The sequence below is a fragment of the Cardiocondyla obscurior genome, linkage group LG22, assembly GCF_019399895.1.
Source record: "Cardiocondyla obscurior isolate alpha-2009 linkage group LG22, Cobs3.1, whole genome shotgun sequence".
Taxonomy (NCBI): domain Eukaryota; kingdom Metazoa; phylum Arthropoda; class Insecta; order Hymenoptera; family Formicidae; genus Cardiocondyla; species Cardiocondyla obscurior.
The window spans coordinates 474,917-497,702 of NC_091885.1; the positions used below are offsets into that span (position 1 = coordinate 474,917).

The 22,786-nt window shown below is 42.2% G+C and overlaps 2 protein-coding genes across 2 annotated transcripts; both read left to right on the top strand.

Annotated features, from left to right (window-relative positions):
* The first annotated feature begins 5,401 nt into the window (after nucleotides 1-5,401).
* LOC139110886 (uncharacterized) lies at nucleotides 5,402-8,244 on the top strand. Its single transcript, XM_070670846.1, has one exon. It carries the CDS (start codon nucleotides 6,241-6,243, stop codon nucleotides 8,242-8,244), a length of 2,004 nt encoding a protein of 667 aa, XP_070526947.1. The 5' UTR covers nucleotides 5,402-6,240.
* An 811-nt stretch (nucleotides 8,245-9,055) lies between these two features.
* LOC139110887 (uncharacterized) lies at nucleotides 9,056-13,003 on the top strand. The gene is made up of 2 exons (XM_070670847.1): nucleotides 9,056-12,399; nucleotides 12,970-13,003. Exons 1-2 carry the CDS (start codon nucleotides 9,056-9,058, stop codon nucleotides 13,001-13,003), a joined length of 3,378 nt encoding a protein of 1,125 aa, XP_070526948.1.
* Nucleotides 13,004-22,786: the final 9,783 nt, after the last annotated feature.

Sequence of the window (22,786 nt, forward strand, 5' to 3'; positions counted from 1 at the left end):
GATGATGGAATCGACATTTCTTAAAATGATTGATCTTGATGAGTGTATTACATTAGCGTTTAATAAATTAACATCTTTTCTTAAAATAATTGATTCAAAATTTGCACGATTTGCTAGCATCGCTTCCACTGCTAAAACTCGTGACGAGGTTGTAAGCGCGATACATGCTAGCGATTGCTATGATGGGAATCAAATTGTTGATTGTGAGCTGCTAGCTCTAGTATTCGGAGCGCGAAAGTAATATTATATTATATTATATTATATTATATTATATTATATTATATTGTATTATATTATATTAAAAACATTTTTTATTGCCATCAAAATATACAAATAATGTTATATTTTATAATAAATATATAATTTAAATGTTTATATTAAAAAAATTTTTTATTGTTGCATTTTTCCCCCAATGTCCATGAACTATTGATTGATTGATCTCATACATATTTCTTTAAAAACTCGGAATTAAATGTAAAAAGATTTGCGTAAGTATATGTCACATTTTCGAGATACATCTTTTAAATGAAATAATTTCTTAATCTCTCATTGCGTGATAGAATGCATCTTAAGTTTCAAACGTGCTAAACGTTGTAAAAGATTCTCACGAGTATATGTCACACCTTCGGGACTGCTGTTGATAAAAAATGCTTTCGTTTTCTTTCTGACTGTCTGCAGTGAGCTCGTAGCTGTTGCCTGTCAGTCGCATGCTGATTTTTTCAAGTGCAACACGTCTAATTAACTTCTTAAATGGAAAAAAAGTGTGCATCGTTGGTACACATTCTCGCGCGCCGCGAGTTGGGGGATCGCACCCCGTTTAGTGCAGGCGGTGTGTGGTGTAGCACACACCAAAAAAACAGTTCAGCTCAATTGAGCTTATATTACGATAATCACATACGCGGTGAGTGCGAACGTGGCGAAATATTGACTTTTGACAGAACACCTCGTTCTGTTCCCGAAAATCCCGTGGGTGACGAGTGTGGGTACGTTATAGACAAGCGGATGAACTTGTGCACCCACGGGAAACGATTCGCCTTTGTAGACAGCGAATTGCCGCGGGTGAAAAAAATGCGGCAAAATTAAAAAACGTAAGTTTTTATTTTATTTGTAATATATATTAACGGTGGTTGCTAGCGCGGGGTGTTGTAAGGGGAATAAACACGGGTTCTAACTCAGGAGCGTTGAGGGAGGCGAGGGGACGGGGGAAAAAATCCGCGATGAGAGGAGCGCGGGGAGAGGTAGCCGTAGGTGGGAAGAGACGGGGGGTATGAATGGGCGACAGATACCCCCCGTCTCTTCCCACCTACGGCTACCTCCCCGCTCCTCTCATCAGGATTTTTCCTCCCCTCCTCCCTCCCCCGTGTTTACTTATTCTAATTTATCTAATTTGCAAGGAACGTGGTCACAGTGCCGACAAATGTCGGCATCGGAATCCGCAAAGTTATTGACCAGTAACATTAATAAATGAAAACCTTTTGACTTGTCAAATATGCACTAAAACCGGGAATACGGCTAAGAATTGTAAAGTAAATACAAATAAACCCACAGTTATCTGTCAATGGTGCGATAAGCTCGGGCACTCAGCTCATAATTGTTGGAAAAAACAAAACGAATTCAAAAATTCAGATAACAAATTCAGAACTGTTTGTCAAATTTGTAATAATAACGGGCATAATGCTAAAGAATGCCGATTTAAAACGGAACAAAGTTCAATATCTAAAAATTCGTTATTCTGCCGGTACTGTAAAAAAAAAGGACACCTCCTGGAAAATTGCGAACTAAGATCAATAAATAATGATCGCCGGAAAAATATGAATGCGGGAAACTTACTCGGCCCCTCAAAAACGGGCGTGACAGAGGGGACCGAACGGATTTCACGCCCCTCGACCAGTCAAAGATCATAAGAAATTCGCTGTTCTGCGACGTCCGGCCTGTCACTGTTAATCTTGATAAACAGAGCCATGTACCAACAATTCAAAGAAATTTGCACGGGATAGATTTGATCTTTATGTTGGACACAGGCTCCGGGCCGAATATCGTCAAAGAGCAATTTTTATCCGGGAGTGAAATAGTTAATCACAGCGTAGTGTTAAAATTGAGTGGAATCAACGAGCATCCAGTTTACACTCTCGGTGAAACAAAATTAAATCTCTTTAAGATACCAGTGACGTTTCATGTGGTTCCTGGCGATTTTCCTATAACACAAGCCGGCATACTCGGAAACGATTTCTTTACGCAGACGGGTAGCAAAATCGACTACGCGAAGGAAAACTTAAAAATATCGGGAACCAACGTTTCGTTCTTCTCACCAGAAAAAATTACCGTACCTCCGCATACTGAATCATTATTTTTCGTAAGAATAGGGAACCCACAAATAAAAAAGGGCTACATTCCGAAGATAAGATTAGCCGATGGAATCAGTCTGGGAGACACGATAGCGGAAAATGTTGACGGAAAAACTTATCTGAGTATCATAAGTACTACAGATAAAGAAACTGAAGTTCAAGTGCCCACCATGAACCTCGAACCTCTTATCAATAATTGTTCAATTAATCGGAAAATTATCGATCAACGGAATAAAGTAAAAAATTTGCAAGACTCTGATGGCAACCAAACTATCCACGATGTAAATTGCAAAGACGAAGAATCCGAATCCGAAAATTTTGAAGACTCCAGAGAGGGAAGTATCCAAACCTCTCGCGAAGCAAATAATATACAAGAAGTACGAGAGAAGGATGCAGTGACATCGCTCGGCTCTGAAAAATCCAGAGAGGGAAATCTCCAAACCTCTTCTTTAATTAATAATAATAATAAATTGTCTTCAAAATTCGCAAAAAACTTGCAAAGTTCCCAAGAGTGCTTCACGATATCGAATAAAGATTCGGAAGACCGATTCAACAAAATAATACAACTATTACGTTTAAATCATTTGAATGTAATAGAAAAGAAAAATATAATTAAAATCATAACGGAAAATCAGGAAAGATTCCACATACCAGGGGAACAACTCACCGCTACTCACGTACTGCAGCATCAGATTCCAACCACGGATGATCAACCAATAAATACTAGACAGTATCGATTTCCGCAGATACATAAAGAAGAAATAAATAAACAAGCTGAAGAATTACTAAAAGGAAGCATAGTCAAGCCATCTCAATCACCTTACAACACGCCTATCTGGATCGTACTGAAAAAGGAAGATTCGCAAGGAAATAAACGATGGAGGATGGTATTAGATTTCCGTGCATTAAACGAAAAAACCATTGGCGATGCATATCCACTACCGAATATTACGGATATCCTAGATCAACTAGGAGGCGCACGATATTTTTCCGTGTGTGACTTAGCCTAAGGCTTTCACCAAATAAAAATGGCACCAGAAGATAGTCACAAAACCGCCTTTACGACGCCTTTTGGTCATTATGAATTTGCTAAAATGTCTTTTGGATTAAAAAATGCTCCCGCTACATTCCAACGCTTAATGGATATCGTATTGGCTGCATTACAAGGACAAGAATTATTCGTATACATGGATGACATCGTTGTTTACGCTACTACGTTAGAAGAACACGAAGAAAAATTCAAGAAATTAATGAAACGATTAGAAGATGCTAATCTGAAACTTCAGCCCGATAAATGCGAATTTTTACAAAGCGAAGTCACTTATCTTGGACATGTGATTAGCAAGAACGGAGTAAAACCAGATCCGAAGAAATTGGAAGCTGTAAAATCATTTCCACGGCCCAAAACATCAAAAAATATAAAACAATTTATCGGACTAGCAGGATACTATAGAAGATTTATACCTGAGTTTTCTAAATTAGCTAAGCCTTTAACAAATCTGTTAAAAGGCGATATAGCTTTCAAATGGACATCCATTCAAGAGGAAGCATTTAAAATCTTGAAACAAAAACTCTGTGAAGAACCCGTGCTACAATATCCAGATTTTTCAAAACCTTTCATCTTAACCACAGACGCTTCTGGAATCGCAATAGGAGGCATATTATCACAAGGAGAAATTAATAAAGATCAACCTATAGCTTATGCCTCCAGAACATTAAGTGATAACGAAATAAAATACGATACTTACGAAAAGGAAGCTCTAGCAATAGTCTACTGTGTGAAACATTTTCGTCCTTACTTACACGGTCGAAAATTTACATTAGTCACGGATCATAAGCTTTTATTATGGTTTAAAAACGCACAAGACGCCAATATGCGAATACTGCGTTGGAGATTAAAACTGGCAGAATACGACTACGAGGTAGTATATAAAGCCGGAAAAACAAATGTCAACGCCGACGCCTTATCAAGAAATCCAGTGGAACAAACACCGTGTAACATAATTCATCGAAAGAAAACTTTAAATCCAGATGATCCTAAGGATGCAGAAATAATTGCCAAAATGTTAGAAGAATTTGACAGCGATAGCGAAGAAGAAGAAGAGGAAGAAGATTTTAAATTATATCTATCTGATAATGAAGATTTTACGATCGACGACCAAATAGAGAATGAATTTGCTCTCGAAAAAGAAGAAAAACAGCCGCCACTTCAAATAACAAAAGAGGTGTCAACTCATAATCTTCCAGTCACAAATAGAATTCAAACACGGAGCCAAACAGCTAAAAGAGAACAAAATAAAGAAAATTCCGACCAAGAAAGTAAAACGCACGAGGATAAGAGTGATAACGAATCTGAAACAAAATCAACGCCAGTTATCACCGATATACGCGTAAGGAAAACCAACGTTATAGATACTCGTGACCTACTATTCTTGAGAAAAGATAACGTGACATACTTTACAGATACTAGCGGAAAACCTTTAGATTCTGGATCTCAAAAATTATTCGAGCGAAATAAACTCCCTAAAATACCATCACTTACAGTGGGAAAAGCCGAAATAATTAAATACAAAAAATATTATCACATAGTTCTACCTATCAGTGAAGGATCGAGAGAAGGACCAACAATGACATTAAATCATATTAAAAATGCTATAAAAGATTTGCAAACAATTTCCGAAGAATTCAATCTGGAAACCATCAGCATAGCAAAAACAGATTTTGTTAATAACGTGCCATGGAGCGACATCAAACGACTACTGCAGTTAATTTTTATCGAAGCAACGACTAAAATAATAATTTGCAATGGATTAATTAAATATCCACCAGCCGATTTACGCACAGTAATAATAAGTGAAACACATTGTTCACCGACAGGAGGACATCGTGGAGTAACGAAAACATACAACAGAATAAAACATAAATATTACTGGGAGAACTTAAAAACGGATATCCAGAAATTCATACAGCAGTGTTTACAGTGTCAACTAAAAAAATTAGTGAGAGTGAAAACTAAACAACCAATGATGATTACCGATACACCAGGATCATCTTTCGATAAAGTAGCCATGGATATCGTGGGACCCTTGCCGAAAACGGAAAGGGGAAACGAATACATATTAACAATGCAAGATCAATTAACTAAATTTTGCATGGGAATACCATTGTCGGATCAAACCTCCGAAACAATAGCAGAAGCATTTGTTAATCAATTCATCTGTATAATGGGAGCTCCAAAAGCAATTCTAACGGATCAAGGCAGAAATTTTATAAGTGAATTAATGAAAAAAGTTGCCAAAATATTCAGAATTCGCAAATTCCGTACTACAGCATTTCACCCGCAATAAAATGGCTCATTGGAAAGATCTCATCACGCTCTGGGGGAATATTTAAAACAATACGCGAATAATCAAAACCAGTGGGATAAGTGGATAAGTCTCGCGATATATAATTACAATACAAGCGTGCACGAAGCCACTAAACATACACCATACGAATTAGTATTCGGAAAAATTGCCAGAATTCCATCAAACGAACCACTGGGACCAGAAGATAAACTAGCTAATTACGATGAATATTTAATAGACCTCGTCACTCAATTACATACTATACAAGGAAATGCACGAGAAAACGTAATCGAAGCAAAAAATAAATCAAAGAAATATTACGATAAAAAATTAAATACGCAAACTTTTAAACCCGGTGATTTCGTATTCATGTTAAAAGGTCCGAAACCTGGCAAATTCGGTGATCATTATTCTGGACCTCACGAAATTATGGAAATTTTAAATAGAAATAACATAAAAATTAAAATCAATAAAAATAGCCGAATTGTGCATCCTAATCGTTTAAGAATTTCACATATTAAAAATCACTAACCAATTAAATTTTTCAGATGGACCATTACCGCAAATTAATTATACTCTTGTTACTAACTATATCGATCTCTTCCACCCATGGGATAATAGGATACGATTGTGGCTCAGCAGCAGCTAATCTAACGACGCTATCTCTTATTGACCTAGAAGAATGTGATATTCCGACCGTTTCAATAAATACTACACAAGTTTATCTACAGCTACTTCAAATAGACGACTTTACAAGTGTGAAAGTTATACAGTGCAAAGTGGAAATAGACCGGATGATTAAAAAATGCGGAATGTTTTCGCACACCATGGAAGTGCATAATGGAAAATATTCATATATACACGAAGTCTCTAGAGAAGTATGTCAACATATGCATCTGGATGGAACATTTACGATTGGCAACACACTAATAACCGGATTAAAACCGAATGCTACCGCAAGCCGTCCTGTGGTCCTGGCCGGAAGTGTGGACAACGACGGAGCCTGTTCCGGAGCCGCCTACTCCGATCCTTACGGAACATGGGAGCAAGTCATCGTATTAAGCACTATCAAAATAACTCTACAAGATTACTCTGCAAACATCCGACTAAATTCTAATCAAGTGTTATTAAGATCCGGAGTTGTGTGCGAATTAAAAGCTACACGCTGCACCGATATGGAAGGAGGCAATACCTTCTGGGAACCTCAGCCGGGCGACACTTGCAATCTTCGAGGATACAGTCTTTTATACAGAGGAATCGCCGAAAGCATAACCGACTATAACGTAGAACCACCGCAAATTGTGTACACCATAAACCAACGAGACATAGTTTTTGCCTTAACCAGAACGGGCGAATATACGAGCTGCGGATTTACATTAACGCAGACTGAGCATCCGAAATTAGTAATATTTTTAACCGATCCAAATGGATATATATTTAAAAATTACAGATCCTCGGCATCCTACGATTTATTCACATATGTTAATTCAAAATTTGTTTACGTAGAAAGGCATGTACGACAGCAATTTAATTTATTATACAGAAATGTAATACTAGAACAATGCAGATTAGAATTACAATTATTAAGAAATTCTTTAGCAATAGCAACACAATCGCCAGACATCTTCGCTTTTCACTTCATAAAAGGACCAGGATACATGGCCGTATCAACAGGAGAAGTAATTCACATTATAAAATGTGTACCCACGGAAGTAAAAATTGCAAGCACAGAAGAATGTTACGATCAACTTCCAGTAATACGAGGAAACGAAACTTATTTCCTAACACCACAAACGCATATATTATTACAACAGGGAACTCAAATAAACTGCAACCCTTTGGCTCCAGCAATGTTCAGATTAGATAACTCGTGGTATAAATTTTTGCCAAGACCAGTGGAATCAGTACGTCCTACTGTCATGAAACCAATGACAAGACCAACTTGGAAATATGTGAGCCCAGGATCATTAGCCACGAGCGGAATATATACACAAACGGATTTAGACGATTTGAAAAATCACATAATGTTTCCAGCCGAACGACCAGCCATTCTTAACACCCTTGCAAGAGGAATCATGGGCGAACCAACATTAATCCAAGGAGGCTCAATCTCTAATTTAATTGACAAAGCATCGATAGAAAGAATCGCAATATCAACCTGGCAAAAATTTTGGAGCAAATTTTTAATTTTTGGCAATATTAGCGCAGGATTAATGGGAATATATCTTACTTGCAGAGCAATTAAATTATTAATAGATACTCTCGTACATGGCTATGCCTTACACACGGTTTATGGATGGTCAATCTACTTGATAGGAGCAATCTGGGATTCTATAACCAACCTACTGCTACATCTGGGAAAAGGAAGGAACAAATACGAGAAGGCCAGCGCTCCTAAACAAGATCCAGAAACAACGTTCGCCCAGAATCATCTAGAGATGGAAAATTTACATCCAAAAGTTTATCCAACTATACCAGTAGAAAAAACAGCAGCATATACGTTCGAATTAAAAGAATTAAAAAAAATATATAAAATTGAAAAAAAAAAATAAATAATAAAAAAAACATATAATAATAAAAAGAAAAATAAAAATTAAAAAAAAAAAAATATATATATACAGGGTGTCCCAGACCAATGTCACTTTTTTTTAATAGTAGGTGTATAAGTTTTAAATAATTAATGATTAGCGGAAACGAATTCCTAGCCTTCCCGGCGCCGTCGCGTCACTCAATACGCACTTTAAATAAATATCGCTTAATGCTAGCCCTTTCTTTGTTTCATCAGACAAAGATTAAGCACGTATTCAGTCTTAATAACGTTCTGCCAATACGCAGTGCCATTTTCGGGCTAACGTCACGAACAATTGTAAAATTAGAACTATAACATCCGGCTAGCAACGCAAGACGATCCTGCAGATTCTGAGATCGCCGGAAACCCCGGGATCGCGTCCTCGCTAAAACAAAGAACTTGTGCTAAGCACTTGTCATCAATCTGCTAATAGCGTCAGTATCCCCTGAGTCTTGCCCGAAGACACTTCATGCGATTTTATCGTTACGAATTCAACTCTGTTTTAAAAGGCAATTGTGTGCTCGCATTTTCACTTTCGCGTTTCGCGCTTGCTTTCAAATTCGCGTGGCTCGCGTTGGTGAAATTTGTATTCTGCAAGTGAAAAATAAAGTGCATAATTTTCGAGAACGCATTAAAAATAAATCATCCTTTCTTAACTCCTTCACCTCATTCTTGTGAACCTGGAATTTGCCGGAACATTTGGTCCTTCGAGCCGGATATCTTATCTTCGCCTCTCATTTAATCCTAGCCAAGCGTTCTAGTGATCTTTGAGTGAAGTGAATGAATTGTGGAAAATGTCAAAGTCTTACGAAGCTTTAATTCATGCTCAAGTTGAGCTATACGGACGAATATCGCGTGCGGTTGAAAATTTACGGAAAATCGGTGCTGCAAACATTATCACCGGCGCCGTAGAAACTCGCCTTCAGCTGCTCGATAGCAATTGGGCAAAATTCGAGGCGGCCCACGATGAATTGTGTACATCTCACTGGAAGGAGATTGAGAGCCATGCCAACATCAAGGATGGAACCTTTGCCGAAGCAGAGGAGTCATATATTACTCAACGAACCGCCTTTCTTGATTATTTAAACGAAGCAAAAAGGACCGACACCGAACGGGATATAGCTACCGAAGCGGTCGCTCGAAGACAGCTACCGCGTATCCAGTTGCCAGAATTTACGGGCAAATTCGAAGAATGGCCAGCCTTTAAAGACTTATTCCAATCTATTATCTCTAAAGACGCTATTCTTGGAGATGTGGAAAAACTACATTATTTAAAAGGATGCCTCAAAGGAGAGGCCGAACAAATGGTCCGGAACATTCCCATGACATCCGAAAACTATCAACGTGTTTGGGATTTTTTGGAGGAACATTTCGCTAATAAACGATTACTGGTGCGCGCGTGCTTCGCATCTCTAACTTCTATGCCAAAAATGAAAGCGGAATTTCTTCCCGACTTGCGCAAGCTCTTTCATATGATGCTGCAAACCGTCGGAACTCTTGAAGGAATTGAGCGCCCTATTGCCGATTCTGATTTATTCGTGCATTTTATTACTGAATTGCTGGATCCCCGATCAAGACGCGAGTGGGAAACTTTAATTAGCTGCACAAGCGATCCGCCAACGTATGAGGAATTGAAAACGTTTCTTGAAGGACGATTGCGAACCTTGGAGGCTCTCCATCCCGTACCGGGAAACTTTGAACGATTTCAACAAAAATCAACATCAACTACTACTTCGCGAGGACAGCGACAATCCTACATTGGGAAAGCATCTCCTACCTCACCAGAAAAAAGGTCATCAAGGTGCGTGCTATGCAGTGGTCCACAATATATTCTGAGCTGTCCCGAATTCGCAAAAAAGGGCCCCAAGGCACGAAGGGATTATGCTTCCTTTCGCCAGCTCTGCTTCAACTGTTTTGGACAACATCGCCTCGCCACCTGCCCTTCTACAAGAAGCTGTGCAATCTGTGGACAAAGACACCACAATACCATCCACGAAGCCTGCGTCAGCTCCCCAGACTCCGGAGCCGGAGGTCAACGAACTACAGCCGGCGCCAAGCCTACCACGACGATCTCGACGACGCCGACAAGCACACAACCGTCAACCACCGTCGCCTCAACCCAGCCAAGGGAAGCATCTGTTCTCCACTTGCGTAATGATTTAAGCTTGCATGTAACTATTTTATTAGCAACGGCGCGAATATATGTTAAAAATCGTTATGGCCAGGAAATCCTCGTACGTGCATTAATTGACCCGGGTTCGGAAGTTTCTATTATTTCAGAATCACTAGCTCAAAAATTGCGGTTGCCCCGCCAACCAGCTACAACTGCCATTTTCGGTATTGGCGGCACTAAATCCGGACAAGCTCACGGTTGCATTACACTCGATATTACTTCAAGTACCCGGAGCGCTTATAAATTAAAGGTTTCGGTTTTTGTATTGCCTCGCGTTTCTCTCAATTCAGAACGATCCGTTCAGTTGTCAAACCATTGGCCGCGTTTGCAAGGCCTGGAATTGGCTGACCCGAATTTTCAGGATTCTGATCCGGTAGAAATTATCCTCGGTGCCGCGGTTCACGCATTCATTATTGAAGACGGGCTTCGTAAAGGAAATCGTAATTCTCCTGTCGCGCAAAAAACTGCTTTGGGATGGATTCTTTCGGGAATTGCAACGGGCAGTACGTTAGATTCTCTGGCAATTGTTCACCTTTGCAATACAAAACACGATTTAGCAAAATTAGTCATGCGTTTTTGGCAGCAGGAGGAGGTTGAGGGGGGAGCGATTCCTCAAACTCTAGATGATATCTGGTGCGAAAAACATTTTATAAAATATCATAAGCGTCTTGATTCCGGCCGATACATGGCCAGTTTACCAATAAGGGAACAAAATAGTAATTTTCTTGGCTCGCGCCAGCTTTCTTTACGCATGCTTGAACGCATGGAGCGAAATTTTCAGCGCAAACCCGAACTTCGGGTATTATACACAAGATTTATGACAGAATATATCAAGCTCGGGCATATGTCCATAGTACCTCCTGCCGACCTTTCAAACAAGGCCATCTGCTACTTGCCGCATCACGCCATATTTAAAACAACTGAAAACAATTCCGCAATCCGCGTCGTATTTAACGGTTCCGCGCAGTTACCGACGGGAGAATCTTTAAATGACAAACTACTTTGTGGACCTAATTTATTAGCACCTCTCGGTGATATATTAAATAATTGGCGTTGCTATAAAATCGCTTTAACCACTGATATCGAGACAATGTACCGTCAGATCCTTATAACCGAATCCGATCGAGATTATCAGCGAATACTCTGGCGTAGCTGGCCCTCCGATCCTATTTGTGAATTCCAACTTAATACAATTACATATGGTCTCATCTCGGCCCCCTTCTTAGCAATACGCACATTACGCCAGCTTGCCGAGGATGAACGGGTCAACTACCCTTGCGGAGCCGAGATTTTGGAAAAGGAAACTTATATGGATGATATTTTGACCGGAGCGGACACACTTTCCGACGCTAAGGAAAAACTATATCAACTCATTAAAATCTGTTCAGCGGGCGGTTTCGTGCTCAAAAAATGGGCCGCTAGTTTACCGGAACTTTTGAAAACAATACCATCGGTCCAAGGACAGGGAGAACCACTTGAATGGCACCCCGCAGAGGGCCATTCTATTTTAGGACTACACTGGCATCCCGTTACTGACTCATTTACTTTTAAGGTTAACCCTACAGCGGACTTGGTACCTACCAAACGAGAAATACTGTCGGAAACCACGCGACTTTTTGATCCCCTCGGGTGGCTGGGCCCGGTCATCGTCCGCGCCAAGATCTTATTGCAATCCTTCTGGCTCCAAAAAATCGACTGGGATCAACCTTTATTAATAAAGGATCAAGAAACTTGGAAAATTTTCCGCAAGGAATTGCGTGAAATCGAAGAAATTTCATTACCACGTTGGATTTATACCTTTTCAACCGATTGCATAATCGAGCTTCATGGATTTTCGGATGCTTCAGAAAAAGCATATGCTGCCGTAGTTTACATTCGGGTAACTACGATCGAGAACAACGACTTCAAATCCAGAATTGCACTACTTCAAGCAAAAACAAAAGTAGCACCTGTTGCACCGCAAGGGTGCCGTGGGGTTCGTTCTCCGGAGATACTTGTAATATTTGAGAGAATAAAGTCGCCTCTTTGTTTATTCTTGTTCACTTCTTTATTTCTTTCTTCCTTTTTTACACTTGTCGTTTAATTAAAGATTCCATGCGAGATACTAGTTAGCGACTGGTTGTCCGGGCCGCGGCTGCCCCTATATATCTCCTACTGTTGCTATGCCAAAAATCATAGCAATCAGCGGAATCGCGGGTGGCAACCGCGACTGTCCTCGGACTTCGCGTCCCGGCCGGAAATGCCGGGTTACCTTGATCGGCGGTATTCTGCCGATCAAGCTAAACGGTCGCGCGCGTGCGACATTCCGACGTTATTCCCGAGCCTCTGTTGCTAAGGGCTCGGGATATAACATCCCTCCCCCCTAGGGAGAAGAAAAAGGGTTGAATGTTTTGTTTTTTGTTCAAGCCTTTTTCTTTTACAAATTCCCTTTCCCTCGGGGGGAAAACGTTGAGCTTGTGATACGTCTCTTTTTTTTTTTTTTTTTTTTGATTAATTATAGTTTATTTTTATTACAATATTTTTTTCTTATTATAGTAATAATTATAATAATGGCAGTAAATACGGTTAATGTTGTACTTAATCCTACGGAATATATTATTATTGTTTTTGTTCTTGCCGCAACATTATTATTATCTAGTTCGGAACGCATTTTGTTTAAATCTAAGCTTAGTTGTAGTAGTTCGTTTTTATTTCGTACAATTGGTTCTCTTTGTATGTTTTTTAATTGTGACGTAATTTTAGCGATGTTGGTTCTATCTTTGATTGGTATCATAGTGATATTATATGTTGGTATACAAATATTAATATCGCTTTCTCCTAGAAGAGTTTTCGAATGTATTGTGAGGTCGTTTGTATTTAGTTGGCACGCGTCCCTTAGTATTATTTTACCTGATCTGATTATATTTATTTTTTTACTCGGCTTGTGTTTACATCGTAGTTCAATGGTCTGTGACGCGGTCGAGTATAGCCATGCTTGGGGCTCGTTTAGTGCTGTCCATATGCTAACATTAGATATGATATGGCGGGTCTCGCATTTCTCGGGTTGACGTCCCGGCTCGGTGAGTGCTAAGACTTCGCAAGGTGCGTTATCTGATATGTGGTACGTCGCGAAATTGTTTTCGCATATGAGTTTTTTACTTCCGCGGATACAATTATTAATTTCATCGCGGGTTAAGGTTATGTATTTGTTATTTTCTTTATCTAACGCGATATATTCGTGCGCGGTTTTAATTGTTTTGAAAATGTTAGCGTGGTCATAAACGGGAAACGGTATGACCGCTTTTAATTCGTATGTCGTATCGGTGACGACTGGAAATTTAATAATTATCATCAGAGCGTTGTGATCGCGGTAATGTGCTGTAATCGATATATATTTTTCGATTTGATTCCAGTTCTTAGGATTGGTATCGAACGGGAATTGTGATCCTTCGGGTAATTGAATCGTTGCGTGTAGTAGCTCTGTTATGATTTTGTCAATTGGTAATAGCCGTGTGTTAATGATGCCTTTTTTTGTCCAGGAGATAAAGTCGATGGTGTCTTGTATGTCAGTCAGTAGGTCAGTCACGAGTATTCTTAGTGTGTTAAGGTGTTCCGTCATCTCCATTTGCCGCGTTACTCTATCTATCTGCTGACTTAGGAGGATGGTCGCGTTCGTTAAGACGCGGTCGTGTTGCTTGAGTTTAATCTCTAATTCTTGTATATGGCTTAGTGTACCGTTTAATATTTTGAGTTGATTTTTTGCTACGTGTTGAGTCGTTTGCTGGCTCGCAATTAGCAGTTGTAACTGCTCCTGGATGATTTTTTCGTCGTTGGCGTCCATTATGCCGAATAAAGTTTTTCCTACTGTGCCTACTAAGTCTATGAGACCTCTTTTAACATGTTGGACTTCATAGGTCGCGGTTAATCTATCTAATGCGGTTATTAGTTTATTATTTTGCATTGTAACCAACATCGCTAAATTATGACATTTTTCTTTTAATAATTCGCCGTTATATGCTTCATGTAGTTTATTACAGGCATTTTCCGCGTCGTCGACTTGGTTTTGTAGTTTTTTAAATTTAATTTCAAAGTCGGCGATGTTTATTATTAATACTAATTTCCATGTCGTGTCGGATAGATGGAGAAGTCCGTGGTCCTCATAATATAATCCGGGTTCGTGGGTGAATTGTGTAATTGTATAAGGTGCGGCTTCGATTGCGCCCTTCGCGGTGGTGAACGTTAATCTGAAATGTTCACTGGTTAAGTATGTGTGTGTGAAGGTGTTAACGTATCGTGCTGGATAGGTGTGTGAGTTCGCGGGTCGTCTTCATCGTGGGAATGAAGATGCAGCGTCGGCTAAAGGTACGTACTTTTTATCTTTGGTATAGGGTTCTATGCACGGATAACAATTACTTTCTTGGAGCTTTGGTTTATCAAAATTCGCTCTCGGCTTTAGCGTCAAAGTTTTTCGTTCGTCTCGTTAGTAAGTCTCTGACAGTCGTGGCGGTAACGTTAATTTGAAGTCGGTTTTTGTTGTTTTTTTTTTTTGTAAAAAGGAAAAAGGGAGAAAGGGAAGATAGAAAGTAATTGTTAATTTGCTTAAAGTTATAAATATGTTGTATGTATGCTCGTGAAGTTCAGTATTGTTTTTTGTGTTTTTAGTGGATTCGCAGCAGTATTTCTATGTGTGCGAGGAGTGTTACTTGGCGTTCCGGCCAAGGGTGTGCTCTGACTGTGTAGGGCTGCGGGCCCGACATCGGGTGCGCTATCTCTGGCACCGCCGGGAGCCGTGCCTGGTGATGCAGACGACGCGGGATTTAGAACAGCGTCAGGTGGCTGTTATCCCTGGGGCTTATATTAATAAGTAGAAGTATATATACATTTTTTTTTTTTTTTTTTGCTTATTGTCTAATTTGTTTTTTTTTTTTTTTTTTACTTAATGTTCTATGAACGCTTTTAGTCTGTTCGCATGCACTTTTATTATTTTTCTGCCTTTTCTTATGCTAAAGTTAACATCGCTATGCTTTTGTACTACTATGTACGGTCCTATCCACAGCGCATCTAATTTCTTGGACCGGCCGCGTCGAACCGTTTCGTCGTAAAGAAGAACGGAATCTCCGACTCTGAATTCGCGTTTTCGGGAATCTTTGTCGTAATTTTCTTTCGCTTTTTCTTTCTCGGTTTTCGCGTGATCGTGTGCGAGGGAGTTGGAGGCCCGTAATCGTTCGCGTAATTCATTCGCATAGTCGTCATATGAATACGTTTCTTTCGGCGCGGTCTTCAGTGCTGTCGGTAATGTAGCACGATGTCCGTAGATAAGTTCGAAGGGGGTTAATCCGGTTGCCGTATGCGGGGTTGTGTTATATGTAAACATTGCATATGGCAACCATTCATCCCAATCGGATTGATCTTCGTCGATGTAATGTCGTAGGTACTCGGCCAGTGTTCGATGCGATCGTTCGAGTGCGCCGTTAGTTTGCGGATGATATGCAGTCGTTTGTATTTTTTCCATCCGTAGTAGTTTACAAATGTTTTTGAAAATGTTGCTCGTAAAATTCGTTCCTTGATCGGAAAGAACGTATTCCGGTATCCCGTGTTCGAAAATTATTTGAGTCACGAACGCTTTTGCTACGGTCGCGGCTTCTTGGTTCGGAATAGAGATCGCTTTACTAAATTTCGTGAGATTGTTTTGAAACGTTAGAATGTATTTATTATTATTGTTCGTTATCGGTAGCGGTCCTACTATGTCTAGGGCGCATTTTTCGAACGGTTTAGTCGGCGTGTCTGTGATTATTAGCGGCATTTTTGTCTTCTTTGATAACTTATTTTTCTGGCACTGTTCGCATTTCTTTATGTATTCCTCTATGTCTCTTCGCATGCCTGGCCACTCATGCTGTAATCTGATGCGGTGTAGTGTACGTGTGATGCCTTGGTGTCCGCCTATTGGTGTGTCGTGGTATTCATGTAAGAGCTTCGCTTTTTCTTCTGTTGAATATGTGTTCTTTTCTTTTAGCACATATATTGGGAGCTTTTCTTCTTGCTGCGGGGGGTTTCTGCTAAGCGCATCCGCGTTCGTGTTCTTTTTCCCGTCTTTATGGACTATTTTGTAATTATACTCTTCGAGTTTCAATCTCCACCTTATCAGGCGGGACCCAGGATCATTTACGTTGAACAGCCAGATCAATGGTTTGTGGTCTGTTACAATCGTAAATGTTGTTCCATAGATATAGGGTCGGAAATGTTTCACCGCCCATACTATCGCGAGTAGCTCCTTCTCTGTCGTGCTGTAATTTCTTTCGGCCTTGTTTAATATACGGCTTGCATATGCAATCGGATGATCCTTTCCTATCTCCCCTTGCGAGAGGATGGCTCCGATTGCATGATCCGAGGCGTCCGTTGTGACGATAAACGGGCGCGTGAAATCGGGGTATTTAAGTATCGGTGCGGTGGTTAAATTTTCCTTTAATATTTCGAACGCGTTCTGTTGGTCCATTTCCCATCGAAATTTTTCGTCCTTTTTCGTGAGCTTTGTCAATGGTTTCGCGATTTTCGAGAAGTCTTTTATAAATTTCCTATAGTATCCGGCTAATCCGATAAATGATTGTACGTCTTTTAACTTTTTGGGTACCGGAAAATTTTTTACCGCGAAAATTTTGGAGGGATCGGGTCGAATTCCATTTTCGGTTATTAGATGTCCGAGATATAGTACTTCTTTTCGTAAAAACTCGCACTTGTCCGGTTGCAATTTTAAATTATTTTCTCGTAAACGTTTGAAGACGGCTTCAAGTCTCTTATTGTGCTCCTTTAGCGTTGAACCGTAGATGACTATATCGTCTAGATACACGAGACACTTGATACCGTGTAGACCCGATAAGACCGAGTTCATCATACGCTGAAATGTTGCCGGTGCATTTTTAAGTCCGAAAGGCATCCTGTTGAATTCATAATGTCCCTCGGGTGTGGAAAACGCGGTTTTCTGTTTATGCTCTTCCTTCATCTGGATTTGGTGGTATCCTGATGCCAAATCCAGGGTCGTAAAATACTTCGTGTGCCCGAGTTGATCGAGTATATCGGTCATATTTGGAATAGGGAAGGAATCGCCTATTGTAATATCGTTTAGCTTTCTAAAATCGACGACTATTCTTAGTTTCGATTTTCCGGATGCGTCGGCTTTTTTGGGGACCACTAGTATGGGTGCGTTCCACTGACTTGCGCTGGTTCTTATAATTCCTTCATCGAGCATCTTCTCTACCTGCTCCCGTACTTCTACCTTATGTTTTTCGGGCAGTCGGTAAGGGCGGCAGCTAATTGGCCTGCTTTTTTTTTCCGTGATAATTTCGTGCGCGACAGAGTCAGTAAAGGAAAGCAGGTCGCCTGGCAATTGGAAAATGTCGCAAAAGCTTTCGCAGATTTTTATCAATTCACCTTTTTCTTCTTTATTCAAGTGTTGGATTCTAAGCTGCTTTTTAACGTGCTCTCTTCGCTGCTGCACTGCGGCTATATTTGGCTTATCTTGTAACGCGAGCGCGCTGACCGTGCACAATTGCGGCTCCGCTTCTATGTGTACGGCGGGTGTATGGAATGGCACGGCTGTGTCTCGTGTGTTTAAAATGCTTATGGCACAAGTATTATTTTCGGGGGCTACTAGACAGTTGCCTATGAACACGCCGGGTTTAAGTTCATAGGCATATATTATTCCGATCTGGTTGCTGTCGGTGACGGCTTGTACTATTGTTTCGCTTCTCGGTGGTAGCGTCGTGCGTACGTACGGTTGTAGCGGGATCGCGGCGCGGTTAATTATCAGAAGCCCGTTCTCGACGTCGTATACGGTGCGTTGCGCTTTAAGGAAATCCATCCCGAGTATCCCGTCGTACGCAATGGGAAATTCGTCGGGCACTACGTGCATAACGTGCGAGATCGTACTGTCTCGCAAGTAAATTAACACGCGAGTTGTTCCTATTGTTTGCGCCTTATGTCCGGTCACACCAGTTAGGGCCATCGATTCAGTGTAAATCGGTGTATCGCCCTTCAGCTTCCCCACTTTGACGAGGGTGATAGCAGCACCGGTGTCCAGCAAGAACGTCATTTTCCCGCCCGTGGCTTGCAATACGGGCAGGGTGACGAGATCCAAGTGACGATTTTTGTTGTCGTCTGAGATGTGCGACACTTGATAATCTCGCGCGGGCCGCGTCTCATAACGTGCCTCGTTATCTACGCGCGTGTCGTCGCGTGTCGGTTGTCTCGTAGGCGCTCTCGCTCTCTCCTCCGGTAAGGTTGAATGTACCGTGGTCGTCCGTCGGGGTGCTCGCGGGGGAGCTCGGTTATCGCGTCGTGCTCCTTGCGATATCTCGCTGTCCCTTTTTAACTTGCGGCATTCTTCGCGCGTGTGATATGGCTTGTTGCAGTAATTGCAAAATTTGTCCGTGGTACTAACGCGCGGTGTATATTCGGCTCTGGGCAAACCGTACCTGGGCGCGTACCTGCCGGTGCGGCACAGAAATCCCGGGTGCCCCTGCCTCCCGCATCTGTTGCATGTTGGTACGGGGGGGCGGTTTGCCGGGGTGCGCGGGAAGTTTCGCTCGATGTACGCTCGCTCGTTGTATGCGCGTAGGGGTGCGCTACGCTGCCTTTCCTCCGCTGCAGCTCCTGCTATCGCTTCTTGTAGCGTCCTGTAGTTCCGAGACCGGACGATTGTCTGCAGATGCGGCAGCAGACCCGTCTGGTAATTGTTCAGCACTTGTTTCTGGAGCGAGTTCCATATCCCGCGTTTTTCGTCCGCCGTGTAGCTGGAGCCTTTGCTCAACGCGTCATATAGCTCGGTTACTAATGTGTCGGCTCGGGTTCCGTATGCTTGCGCGCTTTCTCCCGTACGCTGTCGTAGCTGGTTGAATTCCAGCTGGAGATGGGCTGTACCTCGTCGCTGCACGTAACCCTCTTCGATTTCGCGTATGAATTGCGCGAAGTTTAGAATTTGCTTTGATTCAAATCGCGAGAGCGCTCGTCCCGTAAGTTTTGTGTAGAGTATAGCCGTCAGTAACTCATCCACGTCTTCCGGGTCTACTTTTCGCGCCGCATATTCGCATGCTTTAATAAACTTTTTAACGTTGTTTTCGCTCCCGTCGAATGAGGGTATAAATCCGATTGCGTTTTGCAGTGTTAAGTATTGCCGCGGGTTGTTGAGAGAATGCCGCACATCTCTTTGGGGCCGTCTCGGGGGTGGCACGGGTTGCTGCAAGGAGTCCGACGTCCTGTTGAGCCTGGCGCCGTATCTTTGCGCGAGATATTCGTTCTCTAATCTTTCTACTCTCGTTGCGGTCAGTGATATCGCGTCGAGTATCGTGAGCATCGCGTCGTCGCGCGTCGTGCCGCCTGGTCGCGAGATTGGCGAGGAGTGTCGACACTGCGGTTGCGTTGTGTTTGTGTTGGCGCTGGGTTCCGTGTTAATGATAGAGTTTTCGCCGTGTGAGGTTCGCGCTCTCGCGCCTTCCCCGCTTGCTAGCGAGGGCTCGTTCCTTTCGCCGTTATCGGTCATCATGAATACAAATCGCTGGTCTTCGGGTGCAAATATTTCGCTCACTAGTGATCCTATTGATGATCGGCGACTTTGATTACCGGATTCCTCGGCTTCTCGGTAATTCGCGAAATTCGCGTTACCCGAATACATGGGTACAGGGAGGGAGATTCCGTTCGTGAATTCGTAAATCGCGCTATCGCGGGCCAAGATTTCGCCGTCTACCGTTATTTCGCGGATAAAACTTCGCGTCTGATTCGTTAGCCTACACGGAATTTTTTTAAAGATAGGTTGTAGGTTTTCGGGCTCGGTAATGCCGTTCAACCACGATAGGCGCGACGTGTGACAGTGTAGTAGGAATTCGCCGCGGTACATACAATCTTATTCGCCTTTTCGCCCTGCATATATATATATAACTAACTTACAATAGCGCCGGTAACAGCATGCTGCTTGATAGCTGATGAGTCGCGATGTTCTCAGCTTGGCTGCTCGTACGCTTCTCTATCTCGTATTCGGTCTGCTTGGCTGCTTATCTGCGTGGCTGCTTATCTGCGTGGCTGCTTATCTGCGTGGCTGCTGCTCGTAGTTGCGCTGGTCAGGGGATGCTCAGGTTGCACGTATGGCTCTCCCTTGCTTGTGGTCTTCTTCTATCTTCTCATTCATAAGTTGAGTTCTCACAGATTTTTTATTTGTTTGTTGCAGAGGTCCCGCACTATCAGTCGGACGCCCAATAGACGGAAGGCGACGACACAAGGGCGACTAAACTCCGGGGGGCGAATCCCACCGTTGCCACCAATTGTTGCACCGCAAGGGTGCCGTGGGGTTCGTTCTCCGGAGATATTTGTAATATTTGGGAGAATAAAGTCGCCTCTTTGTTTATTCTTGTTCACTTCTTTATTTCTTTCTTCCTTTTTTACACTTGTCGTTTAATTAAAGATTCCATGCGAGATACTAGTTAGCGACTGGCTGTCCGGGCTGCGGCTGCCCCTATATATCTCCTACTGTTGCTATGCCAAAAATCATAGCAATCAGCGGAATCGCGGGTGGCAACCGCGACTGTCCTCGGATTTCGCGTCCCGGCCGGAAATGCCGGGTTACCTTAATCGGCGGTATTCTGCCGATCAAGCTAAACGGTCGCGCGCGTGCGACATTCCGACGTTATTCCCGAGCCTCTGTTGCTAAGGGCTCGGGATATAACACACCTTTGAAAACCATTTCGCTTCTACGCCTGGAACTAAATGCTGCCGCCTTGCTTGTCAAATTAATTAATAATATAAAACACGGCGCTAGATTTCAAATTGCAAATATTCATTTATGGATTGATTCAACTATTGCTTTGGCCTGGATTCAGGGCCATCCATCTCGATGGACCACCTTCGTAGCCAACCGAGTTACAGAAATACAGGAAACACTTCCGGAGGCTCAATGGCGTCACGTGCCTGGAGAAGAAAATCCAGCGGACTGTGCTTCTCGTGGTCTCTCCGCCGTTGCATTTAAAAATCACCCCCTGTGGTGGCAAGGACCGACATGGCTACAGCATACGGACCACCTGCTACTCAGGCTCGTTGGCAATCCTTCCTTTCAAACCAAAGAAGAAATACGACCTGCCAAAGCACATTTGGGGACTCAAACACCAGAAGAAAATCCCATCTTGCTTAAATTTTCCAATCTGCAACTATTTCTAAGGGTCTGCGCCTTGTGTCGTCGATGGTTGCTAAAAAATTCCGGTAAAAGAAACGAACCCATCTTGCCAAATAAAATTGAAGAAATTCAAAACTATTGGATCACCACCATTCAAGCCATCTGGTTTCCTGAGGAAATAAACAATCTAATAAAAAATAAACCCCTCTCTCGTCAGAATCCTCTTATTAAATTTACTCCCTTTCTTGACGAGAAAAAATTATTGCGTGTTGGCGGGCGGTTGCAACACGCTGCGATCTCCTTTGATTCCCGAAATCCAATACTATTGCCCCGCAACTCTCATTTTACAAAATTAATTGTCGATACTTGCCACAGACGCACACTGCACGGCGGGGTGCAGTTAACTTTGGCCGTCATTCGACAACAATACTGGATTATTGGTGCCCAAACCTTAGTAAAAAACCACATTCATAGATGTGTTGTTTGTACGCGCTGGCGAGGACAATCACCTCATCCTTTAATGAGTCCTTTGCCTAACGCCAGAGTTTTGCCGTCTCGCCCTTTTCAAAACACTGGAGTCGATTACGCAGGTCCAATTTTAATGAGAACCTCTAAAGGACGAGGCCAGAAAAGCCATAAGGGCTTCATTGCTATTTTTGTGTGTTTTGCTACGCGAGCCATACATCTGGAAGCCGTCTCGGATTACACGACCGAGGCCTTCCTAGCGGCCTTCCGCCGATTTACCTCTCGCCGAGGATTGTGTTCCGATTTATACAGTGACCGAGGTACTAACTTTATCGGCGCCGACGCGCAATTACGCGGTTTCATACGCGACTTAACTCGAAATCGACAATTCTTAAGTAATTTAGCCAATGACGGAATCCGCTGGCATTTTAATCCGCCTTCAGCGTCACATTTCGGTGGTATATGGGAAGCCGCCGTAAAATCTACAAAGCATCATATTCATCGCGTGATCGGGAATGCTAAACTAACGTTTGAAGAACTCATAACATTTCTTTCGCAAATTGAGGCCTGCCTCAACTCGCGTCCGCTTGCCGCATTAACTAATGACCCTCAAGATTTAGAGGCTTTATCTCCAGGTCACTTTCTAATCGGAACACCGCTTATCGCGATACCCGAACCGTCCCGTGAAGACATAGCTGAAAATAAATTAACACGGTGGCAGCTCGTGCAACAAATGAGAGACCATTTTTGGCGACG